Source organism: Erythrolamprus reginae, chromosome 12 (genome assembly GCF_031021105.1).
Source record: "Erythrolamprus reginae isolate rEryReg1 chromosome 12, rEryReg1.hap1, whole genome shotgun sequence".
Lineage (NCBI taxonomy): Eukaryota > Metazoa > Chordata > Lepidosauria > Squamata > Dipsadidae > Erythrolamprus > Erythrolamprus reginae.
The window spans coordinates 22,054,641-22,068,126 of record NC_091961.1 but is presented as its reverse complement, the minus strand read 5'-3'; the positions used below and the strand labels follow the sequence as shown (position 1 = coordinate 22,068,126).

At 43.1% G+C, this 13,486-nt stretch overlaps 1 protein-coding gene across 1 annotated transcript in view; it reads left to right on the top strand.

Moving 5' to 3' along the window:
• KIRREL3 (kirre like nephrin family adhesion molecule 3) overlaps window positions 1-13,486 on the top strand; it is a 952,257-nt gene that overhangs the window by 553,232 nt on the left and 385,539 nt on the right. The window contains exon 3 of the mRNA XM_070765424.1: window positions 12,622-12,771. Coding sequence (XP_070621525.1) covers window positions 12,622-12,771 — 150 coding nt within the window. The remainder of the gene's footprint in view (window positions 1-12,621; window positions 12,772-13,486) is intronic.

Genomic DNA, 13,486 nt, shown 5'->3' with positions numbered 1-13,486 from the left:
GCATGCACAGCTCCAGCTGATCGGTGGCTGTCACTTCCTGGATTACTGGTCTCGGCTCAGCTCTCGGTTTTTTCCCCTGCTGCTGCTACTGTGTCTGCGCTCCTTGCTTTTTTCCTCTTTCCTTCTTCCTGGCCTCGGACAAGCTTCCCTCTCTCTGCCTGGCTCCCCTCCAGCCTCACGTGGCCATCTCCCACGTGGGGTGCAAGCAGAAGGCGTGGGTGGAAGTGGCGCTGGCAGCATTTATGCTTCTGGCAGCACCCGTTCGCCTAGCTACCCAGCCTGAGGTGGAGGGGCAAACCAGGAGGGAGAGCACGGGAAACGCAAAGCAAATTGTCATCCCAGCAAGTGACACTGGTAAGGTTGTAAGTCGAGGACGTAACAGTTCACTTGAACGATGATCGTTCAAGCCACTCCCACCTGGTCACATGGCCAGCAAGCCACTGCTACCCAGTCACATGACCATTAAGCCACACCCACAAAATAAGCCACACCCACAGTGTGGCAGTAAAAAATTTGGCTGCCCATTACTGAATGTATCCCTCTGTTGATGCAACTCAGAATTGTAGTGGCGTTTTTAGCCACTGCTGCACGTTGCTGGCTCATTTTTAGTTGGTTGTCCACCAGGACTCTAAGGTCCCTCTCACAGTCACTGCTGTTCAGTGTGGTTTCGCCCCAGTCTGTGTTGTGGTTAGCTCTGGCCCAGCTCCTGCCCCAAGGACTGTGGATGTGGGGGAGACATCCACATGCTGCAGGCCTGTTTTGCCCCCAGTGGAATCTGATGATGGAGGCTCCTCTGACCAAGAAGAAAGGAGTGACAGGGAGGAGGAGAGTGTGGCAGACAGCTCAGAACGAGATCAATTATCTAGCTCCTCCTTGGATTCAGAACAAGAGTTAATGATACAGCCACACATGTGGAGAGCGATGCATAGGCAACAACAACTGAGAGATTATTATCAAAGAAAATGAGGCCACCTGTGGTTGGGTGGGGCTGTGGTAATTAGTGAGGCTACTATAAAGAGCAGCCTGTGGATTTGGCCATTGTGGAGGATTATCTGATCGTTGTGTTTCGTGACTGCTTTACTGACTTTGACCTTTTGTGTGCTGATTTTTCCCTCCTTTGAAACTAAACCAGAGGAAAGTGTGTTTCACTTTGTGAAAGAAGAAGGACTGTCAATTGCCTCACAGCTGCAAGCTAAGTATCACAGAACTGATAAGGGACTTGTACCAATTACCAGTTTGTTTGGAGACGAGTGCTCTTGGCTATACCAAAAGAGGGCTTAGTTTAATTGAATTTTCATTATAAAGAACATTGTTTTGAATTCTCAAACATGTGTGTGTCTGAAATTTGTACCTGTGAATTTTTGGGAGGAGTCTACCAGAGAGCCCGACAGAACACTCTGTATGTATGTTTTGGGTTTTTCTTACCTAGGCATATGATTTTATTTTTCTCTGCGTTGAACTTCATTTTGTTTGTTTGGGCCCACTGTACAAGTTTGTCAAGATCCATCTTTATCTTGAGCCTATCCTCTGGAGTATTGGCTACTCCCACCACCTTGGTATCATCTGCAAATTGTGAATATGTTATGAGTACAGGGCCTAGGACTGATCCTTCTAGCTGTGTCTCATGGCCGAGCTTCATGCATGCATGCATGCATGCTTTCTGTGTGTGCATATACAGTGCTGAAAAATCAGGAAAAAAATTAAAAGCCAAAAACAAGATGGCAATCCATGGACAGTGTCGGAAACATGCTCATGCGCATGCTCAGAAGAAAAAAATAAATTAATGTTTTTTTAAAAAAAATAAAAGATGGTGGTGCCCACAAACAGCCCACACACTTTGTGATGTCACCAGTAGGTTGCTACCAGTTTGAACACATTTGTCTGAACTAGGAGGAACCTGGGCAATTATTTATCTCTGTGGTGTTTTTTTTTTAAAGTTCTTTCAAGATTTAGGGACCAGGTTACTTACAGCAGTGTTTCCCAACCTTGGCAACTTGAAGATATCTGGACTTCAACTCCCAGAATTCCCCAGCCAGCAAATGCTGGCTGGGGAATTCTGGGAGTTGAAGTCCAGATATCTTCAAGTTGTCAAGGTTGGGAAACACTGACTTACAGGACCATCTTTCCAGCACCTGGTCAGGTCCCACAGAGTTGGCGTTTTCCCTATGGGTTCTGTGGGCGTGGCTTGGTGGAGGCATGGTGTGGCATGGTGGGCGTGATTTGGTAGGTGTGGCAGGGGAAGGACACTGCAAAATCTCCATTCCTTCCCCACTCCTAGGGAAAGGATATTGCAAAATCTCCATTCCTACCCTGCTCTGGGGCCAGCCAGGGGTAGTATTTGCCGGTTCTCCAAACTATTCAAAATTTCCACTACTGGTTCTTCAGAACCTGTCAAAACCTGGAACTGAGGATTATTATTAGGATTAATAATAATAATAATAATTATTATTATTTATTGGATTTGTATGTCGCCCCTCTCCGCAGACTCGGGGCGGCTAACAACAATGATAAAAAACAACATGTAACAATCCAATTTAATAAAACAACTAAAAACCCTTATTATAAAAACCAAACATACACACAAACATACCATACATGGCCTAGGGGAAGGAATATCCTAACTCCCCCATGCCTGGCGACAAAGGTGGGTCTTGAGTAATTTGTGAAAGACAAGGAGGGTGGGGGCCGTTCTAATCTCTGGGAGGAGTTGATTCCAGAGGGCCGGGGCCACCACAGAGAAGGCTCTTCCCCTGGGGCCTGCCAAACGACATTGTTTGATCGATGGGACCCGGAGAAGGCCAACTCTGTGGGACCTTATGAGCCGCTGGGATTCATGTGGTAGAAGGCGGTTCCAGATGTATTCTGGCCCAATGCCATGTAGGACTTTAAAGGTCATTACCAACACTTTGAATTGTGACCGGAAACTGATCGGAAGCCTGTGCAGGCCGTGGAGTGTTGCAGAAACATGGGCAAATCTAGGAAGCCCCACGATGGCTCTCGCGGCCGCATTTTGCACGATCTGAAGTTTCCAAACACTTTTCAAAGGTAGCCCCATGTAGAGAGCGTTGCAGTAATCGAACCTCGAGGTGATGAGGGCAGTAGAAAAGGCAACGAAGTTGTAAACTAAAAACCCAGCATAATTAACAACTATTAAATGGCCAGGCCAAAAAAAAAAATGTTTTCACAGCTTTGGCTCATGGGATTTTATAGTTGTTCAAGAAAACAAGCGTTTTCCTATATTTCAGTTTCTGGGTCTTGTCTTTTCAAGCTGTTAAACAAGCTTCCTTTACAGACAAGGACAGAGACGTCAGAGATGGAGTGACTACATCAGGAGCAATGTTCACCCAGGGATGAATGACTCCACATTTCCATAATCATTTTGCTGTTTGAATTCATTCACAATTTCAAGGACTCTTCGGCTTCACTCACATAGTTATGGCAGAAGCTGGGGAGGGAGGACGAACCCTGTTGCATTTTATTTAATACAACTCATGCTGTCATTAGTACAGGAGATTTATAAGGGGTTTAAAGTACCTTGGGCAGGTGCTAAGTCATGTTGTAAGACGATGTGGCGAGAAGAAAATGGATGTTTTCCCATGATATCCTGCTGTCTTTGGGACTGCGGTGTCCTGCATATTGGTGAGCTTACGCTTGGACAGAATAACAATAGCAATGGCACTTAGACTTATATATTGCTTCACAGTGCTTTACAGCCCTCTCTAAGTGATTTATAGAGCCAGCTCTTGGCCCCAACAATCTGGGTCCTCATTTTACCCACCTTGGAAGTATGGAAAGCTGAGTCAACCTGGATCTGTTGATAATCAAACTCCAGGCAGTGAGCAAAGTGGCTCTTGTGACAGAGCCAAGAGTATCACAAGTTTTTTATCCAATAACTGAAACAGAGCTTGAGAACTGATGAAGGGATGAAAGAGAGAGATTCCACATTCACCATTAAGACCAATCCAACCCAAGTCACACTCACTCACCTGGGAGGTTTACTTACATTTCATTGAGCTCTATAGAACATACTGTAGGTAGTCAATCTTTTCACTTTTAAGAGCCAAAATGAGAGATCATGTCAGTTGGGTGAAGACCAAATTTATACCTCCAGAGATAGGATTCTGAGGGTGTCTTTCAACTGTCATTTAGGCAGATTACAAAGAATACAAAGAATACAAAGAAATTGTCATTGACAATGAAAGTCACATGACACCAGTCCCAACACACATATCAATTTTAAAAATGTCATACCCACCACAAATTCCTCACCCTGAACCACCCAAATATATACACAACAGACCAAGTAATACTGTCCAACAGAGGAGGAGGAGAAGAGGAAGAGGAAGAAGAAGAAGAAGAAGAAGAAGGGGAGGAGGAGGAGGAAGAGGAAGAAGAGGAAGAAGAAGAAAAAGAAGAAGGAGGAGGAGAAGGAGGAGGAGGAGGAGGAGAAGCAGCTCAAAATCATTGAGAACAAAACACATAGTTAGGGTCACCAAGAATGCTCAAACCCAAACTTTTTCCCCAAAGCCAAAAATTCTCCCAGAGAACCTGAAAAAAAACCCCTCTTCTCCAACTCCTAAATTCATCCAGTACTCCAAAATCTAAAATCACAAAACCCATCTTTTTATCAGATTATAAACATTTGACATCTTTTATAGCAGCTGGCAAGCTTTGCCTATACTAGACTTGGCCATTATTGGGTGGCGCTTGACTCCAGAAGGACAGGTCATTTTGTGTGTGGCTTCCTGCCTTCCAGTGCTGATAAGTGGCATCTTGAAATGGGCAAGAAGGGAAAGCTTATTGCTTAAGCTGCAGTGATGAATCAGTTCTCTTGGCAGCTTTATTCCACAATAGACTCCGCTACGTCGAAATAAGGACGGTTGCCCACACTTGAGAGACAATATTAGATGGTAAGGGGCGGTTCGTTTCATGATAATTGAGCAGTTTTCAAATTCATCTAGGGTTACAAAGAGAGACTGTCAAGTTGTTTAATGAGCCATTTAGCAAATCCCTCATGCATATTATCCCAGCAGCAACAATGCATATGAGCCTGCACATTGAAAAATATGCCCCTCGGTGATGCCATCCCGCAGGGCAAGGCCTCATTAGTCTGCTGAAATCATAACCGATGCCAACAGAGCTTGCTCAAAGGATCCATTTTGTTTTCTTTTACATTTGGGACTTATAAATACAGCCCCTCTCCCTTGCCTTCTGCTGCACGGCTCTTCCTCAAAGAGGACTAGACTCATGCTGAGCTTTTATTTGTTCAATGGCAACTTATTTAGGAACAGGGCTTATATCCTGTGAAGGTTTCACTTTTAAGCTGAAAATTGTATCTTCCCCCAACATTTTTTCCTTAATTCAAAACGCAGTTAAGGGGATTTAAAGATAAACCTTTAATGCCTTAATAGAATCATAATCTGCTTTTATGTCAGTTCTAAAACTGTGCTGAAGGGCCACAGTTTTCAGAAAAGCGGAGGTAAATCATAGAGTTTGAGTTATGCACATTTATTCATGATAATTAGACATCGCTAGAGTTTGGGAGAAGGCTACAGCGACCATTTTACACAAAGGATCGAAAACAGCCAGCTTTGAAAATACTAATACTGTACTTCCAATTACAGTGGGAAGTTTGAACTCTTTGGACTACTTTACTCTAATCAACTACTTATTTCACAAGTTTATGAAATGGTTTCATTATCTGGATTTTTATAGATGGGGACAATTCTTCTCAATCCTTGCATTGAGTTTTTGAAATTGTCCAATGTCTCCAAGTTTCTTTTAGATGTAAAGATCAAAACATAGTCAATCCAGGATTATGTTTTGTTTGTGAGGACGATGTTTGGGCAGATGTTTAATGGTAATCTTCATGATGAAGGTGCATGTATACAGAATTATTTATTTATTTATTCATTCATTCATTTATTTATTTATTTAATTAATTTATTTTGTCCAATACAAATTGAAAGTTAAAGAGAATAAAAACATATAGTAGTAAATATCAGGGAAAGGATAGAAGAAAAGATATGAGAATAGAATATGTCAATGAAGAGTAGAGGAAAGGATATATGAATGGGAGAAAATATATATAAAATATAGGAGAGACAATTGGACAGGAGACGGAAGGCACACTAGTGCACTTATGCTCACCCCTTACTGACCTCTAAGGAACCTGGTGAGGTCAATCGTGGATAGTCTAAGGGAAAAATGTTGGGGGTTGGGGTTGAGTTCCACGCTTCGACAACTCGATTGCTAAAGTCATATTTTTTACAGTCAAGTTCGGAGCGGTTGGTATTAAGTTTGAACCTGTTGCGTGCTCTTGTGTTATTGCAGTTGAAGCTGAAGTAGTCGTTGACAGGCAGGATGTTGCAGCATATGATCTTGTGGCCAATAAATAAATCATGTTTAAGGCATCGTAGTTCTAGGCTTTCTAGACCCAGGATCCAAGAGATCTTACAAAACAACAGTATATAATTCTCAACATTTTAGCACCAGCCTGGCAGCAGTCCTATGCTTCCTGTGCCTGACAATAAGCTTTATACCGCCAGGATCATTTTTGACTTCATTTAATATCTAACAGAAAAGCATTCCGAGTTTTAATAAATGATTTTTATCCATGTGGAATGCATGTATTAGCTTTTAATTAGAAATGTGAACAGCCTGGTATACAAGATATATTTTTTCAGGGTTTTTTTAATGAAAGCAAAAGCAACATTTAGTCTCTCTTCATCATTCACAGTGAATTGTTATTGTGGTGCTTCAAAACAGGATGTCCCTTGCAACTTCTTTTTTGCATCACTGCTGGTGAGGCAGTTTACTTTAGAGGGGAAAGTGGCTAATTAGGAGACCTGATTGAGGCTCACAAAAGGATCTACTGCATAGCGTAAAGAAAATGATCCTCTGATCCTTTAATAGTAAATATCTGGGTCACCCAATGAGCTGTTTGGTGGGAGACTCCAGGTAGTTCTCCCTTTGTTGATCCATACGTAATAAAAGGAATACAGTGATCCCTCGAGTATCGCGAGGGTTCTGTTCCAAGACCCCTCGCGATAATCTATTTTTCGCGATGTAGGGTTGCGGAAGTAAAAACACCATCTGCGCATGCGCGCCCTTTTTTTCATGGCCGCACATGCGCAGATGGTGGAGTTTGTGTGGGCGGCGGGCGGCACCCAGGGAAGGTTCCTTCGGCCGCCCAGCAGCTGATCTGCTCCGCAGCGCGGCAGCAGCGAGGAGCCGAAGATGGGGTTTTCCCGTTGCCCAGGCAAAGGGGAAACCCCATCTTCAGCTCCTTGCTGCTGCCGTGCTGCGGAGCAGATCAGCTGCTGGGCGGTCGAAGGAACCTTCCCTGGGTCTTCCCGCCGCCCAGGCAAAGGGGAAACCCCAAGATCGCTTGCCGCTTGCCGCTTGCCCGTTCACCCGCCCGCCCGGCTGCTCGCTTGCCGCTTGCCGCTTGCCCGTCATCCGCCCACCCAGCCGCTCGCTTGCCGCTTGCCCATTCACCCGCCCACCCAGCTGCTCGCTTGCCGCTCGAGAGCAAGAGGGGGAGAGATAGAGAAAGAGAGAGAAGGAAAGAAAGAGATGAGAGAGGGAGGAAGAGAGTGTGAGAGAGGAAGAAGCAAGATAGGGAAAGAGAGAGAGAAAGAAAGATGAGAAAGGAAAGGAGTGACGTCATCGGGTGGAAAAATCGCGATATAGCGTTTTACGAAGATTGAGATCGCGAAAATCGAGGGATCACTGTATTCTAATTCAGAGGTTTCATGAGCATGAAATATAATATGTTGGGACTAAAATGAAGATGTCCATATTGATCCTACCCTACTGGCCTTCTGTAAGTCTGTGAAGACCTGGGGACCATGAATATTTACATCTGTCGCAGCCAAATTGTGCATGAGTGGCATTGCATGTGCGTTGAGTGGATTGCTTGCTTGTGGGTTTTATAATAGGGTTTTCATTTTTAAAATATTTAATATTTCTTTTATTATTGTTGTGTATTTTTATATAGTTGTAAGCCCCATTGGGATTGGGCGGCATAAAAGTCAAAAGGAAGGAAGGAAGGAAGGAATGAAAGGAAAGGAAGGAAGGAAGGAAGGAAAGGAAGGAAGGAAGGAAGGAAAGGAAGGAAGGAAAGGAAGGAAGGAAGGAAAGGAAGGAAGGAAGGAAGGAAAGGAAGGAAGGAAGGAAAGGAAGGAAGGAAAGGCAGGAAGGAAGGAAGGAAAGGAGGGAAGGAAGGAAGAGAAGGAAGGAAAGGAAGGAAGGAAGGAAAGGAAGGAAGGAAAGGAAGGAAGGAAGGAAGGAAAGGAAGGAAGGAAGGGAAGGAAGGAAGGAAGGGAAGGAAGAAAGAAAGAAAGAAAGAAAGAAAGAAAGAAAGAAAGATCACTCTCCCTTTCTTACCCTCTTTGCTTTTGCAAGCATCATGGGAGTAGGAAATCACTATGCAGGAAGCAGAATGAAGGGCTAAGTAGCTATGTCCCTAGAAGGAACCTTCTTATATTGCAATGATGGCAAACCTTTTTTTCCCTTGGGTGCCAAAACAGCATGGGTGCATGCTATGGCACATGTGCAAGTGCCCATACCCATAATTCAATGCCTGGGGAGGACGAAAACAGCTTCACATGCCCCATGTAGGCCCTCTGGAGGCCGGAAATGGCCTGTTTCCCAACTTCTGGTGGGCCCAGTAGTCATAAGTTCAGGCTCCAAAAGCTTCCCTGGAGCTGGGAAAGGGTAAAAATACCTTCCCCCATCCCCTCAGAGGCTCTATGGAAGTCAAAAACGGCACCCCCATAGCCTCTGTGCAAGCCAAAAACCAGCTGGCCAACACACACATGTACATTGGAGCTGAGCTAAGGCAGTGTTTCCCAACCTTGGCAACTTGAAGATATTTGAACTTCAACTCCCAGAATTCCCCAGCCAGCGAATGCTGGCTGGGGAATTCTGGGAGTTGAAGTCCAAATATCTTCAAGTTGCCAAGGTTGGGAAACACTGAACTAAGGCAACAGCTCGCGTGCCAGCAGATATGGTTCTGCATGCCACCTGTGGCACCCGTGCCATAGGTTCGCCATCACTGTTATATTGTATGAGATACCACCTCATGGGATAACCAATAGAAGAGAATATTTGTAACTCCTCAGTGCTCTTTGAGCTTAGTTATTTTCTTCCAGATGTTTCACCACCCAAATATGTAACAGTGCTTGTTCTGTATGGAAACCTGGAGTGGCCAATAACTGAGGCGAGGCTGGTTGTGCCCAGAAAACAGCCTTTATTGCTAACAGGCATGTATGTATGTTCTCAGAATGGCAACAACAACATGCGCTGACTGACAGTTCCCTTTATATAGGAGCTCTCAAGTGAACCAATGGCAGGGCTTTATTTTCCCGCTTGCTGGCTGCTCACGTCTTAGCCAATCAGCAGAGACCTGCAGCTGGCATGGGTTTTGGCAGCATCATAAGTCTGAGGACTTAACAGTATTGATGGTGTTACCTAGCTGGGTAATGAAATGTCCAGAATAAAACAGCCCCTCTCAGGTAGCACTAAGGGCCTAGGTAACTGAGGTAAAATTAGAATTATTACACATACATTACAAAAATGATCAGGAGTGGAAAATGAGTCCTATGAACCAAACTGAGGAAACTCTGAGAAGCACACATTGTGATGCGTCAGCCAAAAAAATATTCCTTAATGCCCCAGAGTGTTGGACCTGAAAAGGTAGCCTTAAATCATGGGAAGGTAATGCTAGTTAAATGTTAGAGATGGGGGGGAGCAAGAAAAGTTAAAGAGGGGAAGCCAATTATCTTGGAAAATGATAGGCTAAACTCCTGAAGCTAAATTACACACACACACACACATTTCTCTGGATTCATTCTTGGCTAAAAATGTCTCCCATCTTTTTCCTTGCCTGAGAGAGAGAGGGGACATTGAAAAAAAGACAAAAGTCGCTCATTATGCTGAGGCCAGCGGAAGGGAGCTCATCCCTGCGTTGCCTAGACAACCAGGGTATGCTTATGCCGCTCATCTCTTCAGGCCTTGCTGCAGCCTGTGAGGGAACAGCAGGGGAAATCACCTGGTTGCCTAGGCAACCGGGTGATATTCCCTCTCTTCCGGCTTTGTGATGTGACTCAGATCTGGGATGGTAGAGTTTACAAAGAGCCACAAAGGCTTATTGCATTCCACAGCTTGTCATTCCGTGACCTACAAGCCATATTTCCATTTCAACTCATTTTATTCATGGGAAAAGTTAATATTTCACAGGTTTCATATTTCAGAAGGAATCGACCATTTTGGTGCTTCCTGGAATTCTCATCCACAATATGGCGCCTTCCACACAAAGTGGAATTTTTCTTTTAAAGTATGTTGTTTTATGACTGTAATAAAGATGGGTTTGATTTGATTTGATTCTGTAAATTGTGTCCAATATACAAGGAAGGTGTCAATTTTATTTTATTTTATTTGTTTGTTTGTTTGTTTGTCATACAAATATAGTATTGTAGTATACGGGGCGGCATACAAATCTAATAAATAAACAAACAAACAAACAAACAAACAAGTATATAGTAGAGATAGAAAAGAAAAAAAGACATTAGGACAGGGACAGTAGGCACAAAGGTGCACTTATGCACGCCCCTTACAGACCTCTTAGAAAAGGGGAGAGGTCTATTGTAGATAATAATAATAATAATAATAATAATAATAATAATAATAATAATAATAATTTATTAGATTTGTATGCCGCCCCTCTCCAAGGACTCGGGGCTGCTCACAACAACATAAACAGTGTACAAATCCAATTAAAAAAAAATACAATTTAAACCCTTATAATAAAATAATCACACAATCCAATCAAACCATACACCAACCTTGACCATTGGGGTGTGTGTTAATTTCCCCATGCCTGGCGGCAAAGATGAGTTTTTAATAACTTACGAAAGGTGAGGAGAGTGGGGGCAGTCCTAATCTCTGGGGGGAGTTGGTTCCAGAGGGCCGGGGCCGTCACAGAGAAGGCTCTTCCCCTGGGTCTCGCCAGATGACATTTTTTAGTCGACGGGACACGGAGAAGGCCAAGTCTGTGGGACCTAATCGGCCGCTGGGATTTGTGCAGCAGAAAGCGGTCTTGGAGGTATTCTGGTCAGGTAGGGCTTTATAGGTCATAACCAACACTTTGAATTGTGACCGGAAATTGATCAGTAGCCAGTGCAGACTGTGGAGTGTTGATGAGATATGGGCATATCTGGGGAGGCCCACAATTGCTATATAGATAATGTAAAGTTGAAGGTCTTGGGTTTGGGGGAGGAAACAATAGAGTCCCGGTAGTAAATTCCAGGCGTTGACCACTCTATTGCTGAAATCATATTTTCTGCAGTGTAGTTTGGAGCGATTTACATTTAGTTTGTATCTATTGCGTGCTCTTGTGTTGCTGTTGTTGTTAAAGGTGAAGTAGTCGCTAACAGGGAGTACATTGTGATGTATGGTTTTATGAACTACAGTTAAATCAGTTCGGAGGCGGCATAGCTATAAATTTTCTAAAGGTAGTAATTGAAGTTTGGAGGAGTAAGGTAATTTGTTGCGTGGAGAGGAGTGGAGGACTCTTCTTGTGAGGTATTTCTGGACTCCTTCAATTGTACTAATGTCTGTTATGCAGTGTGAATCAGAACAGGTTTTTTTGACTTGGACTGGAAACATTTCTTTCGGCATCCATTTTTATCCAATCCATATCACCTTTTTCTTTCTCTGAGGAATGAGTCTGCGGAGAGGGGCAGCATACAAATCTAATAAATAATAATAATAATAATAATAATAATAATAATAATAATAATAATTCGTGAAAATGTTTCTCACAGTTACCGTTTACCTTGAAAGGGACATGCCAGCATGTATTAAAATTAAACAATGTCGGTTGGCGGGGCCCAGGGGAAGAGCCTTCTCTGTGGTGGCCCCGACCCTCTGGAACCAACTCCCCCCAGAGATTAGAATAGCCCCCACCCTCCTTGCCTTTCGTAAGCTCCTCAAAACCCACCTCTGCCATCAGGCATGGGGGAATTAAGATAATCTTTCCCCCTAGGCTTCTACAATTTATGCATGGTATGTTTGTATGTATGAGTGGTTTTATAACAAGGGTTTTTAACTGTTGTAGTATTGGATTTTTACATTCTGTTTTTTGTCACTGTTGTTAGCCGCCCCGAGTCTACGGAAAGGGGCGGCATACAAATCCAATAAATAGATAGATAGATAGATAGATAGATAGATAGATAGAGAGAGAGAGAGAGAGAGAGAGAGAGACAGAGAGACAGAGAGAGAGACAGACAGACAGACAGACAGACAGACAGACAGACAAACAAACAAACATTCTACACAACCCAAAATTTGCATTTGGATGTGTTTTTGAGCTGAGATTACGATCACAAAATTTAGAGGTATGTGAAAACAAATTAAAAAACCAAAAACCAAGAAGAGTTTGACTTGCCAACAGCACTAATTCAATGTGTATTATGGAAACTTTAAAAGCTGACACTCAAAGATTTTATTCTGCTTTTCAGGTGTGAGATGTTTCATCCCATGAGTGTTTCAAACATTGAGACCCCCCTGATTTTGCATTCAAACATTCATTCTGATTTTTATCTCTTTCACCAGGTTCAGCATCTTCTTTTACTCAGCAACCTCAGGACCAAGTGGTGATTGCTGGACAACCCGTGACCCTCCTCTGTGCTATTCCTGAATATAATGGAATTGTGCTATGGATTAAAGATGGACTTGCCCTTGGAGTAGGAAGGGATCTTTCCAGTAAGAATACATATATAATCTTTATAATCTGTATTTATTCATTAATTGTATATCCTGCCCATATCACTGTCAAGCAACTCTTATTTGTTATCTGTGAAATCAAACTGTCCACTTAGGAAGCAACACTGATTGACATTCAATTTCACATGCTGTTGTGCACATTCAACTTTGTACAGAACAAAGTATTCAATGAGAACATTTTATTCATTCAGATCTGGGATGTGTTATTTGAGTGTTCCCTTTATTTTTTTGAGCCACATATGTTTACTTCTCATTTGGCCCGATCAGGAGTGTTGCGGTGGCCTAGAGGTGGAGCTCTTGCCTCACAATCAGAAGGCTGTCAGTTCGATGCTAGACAGAGGCAGATATTTCTCTCTATGGGACACTGAGAATATATCTGCTGAACAATATTCCACATCGGCAGTTGTCCAGACTCCAGCCCGCAAGGGACTATGGGATTATTAAAAGAAGATGATGATGATTTGGTCAGATCAATCCTTATCTACCCCAGACAGCTCCTATTAGATCAGGGGTCCCCAAACTTGGCAATTTTAAGATTTGTCCACAAGTCTTCAAGTTTTCGAGTTTGAAGATTTCTGTATTAGATGCTAATTAAGAGCAACACAGTGAACTTCCAAAGTATGTAATGCACACACACACACACACACCTCTTCTCATCACAAAGCAAACACCTTTCCCTTAATTTTTTATTTAT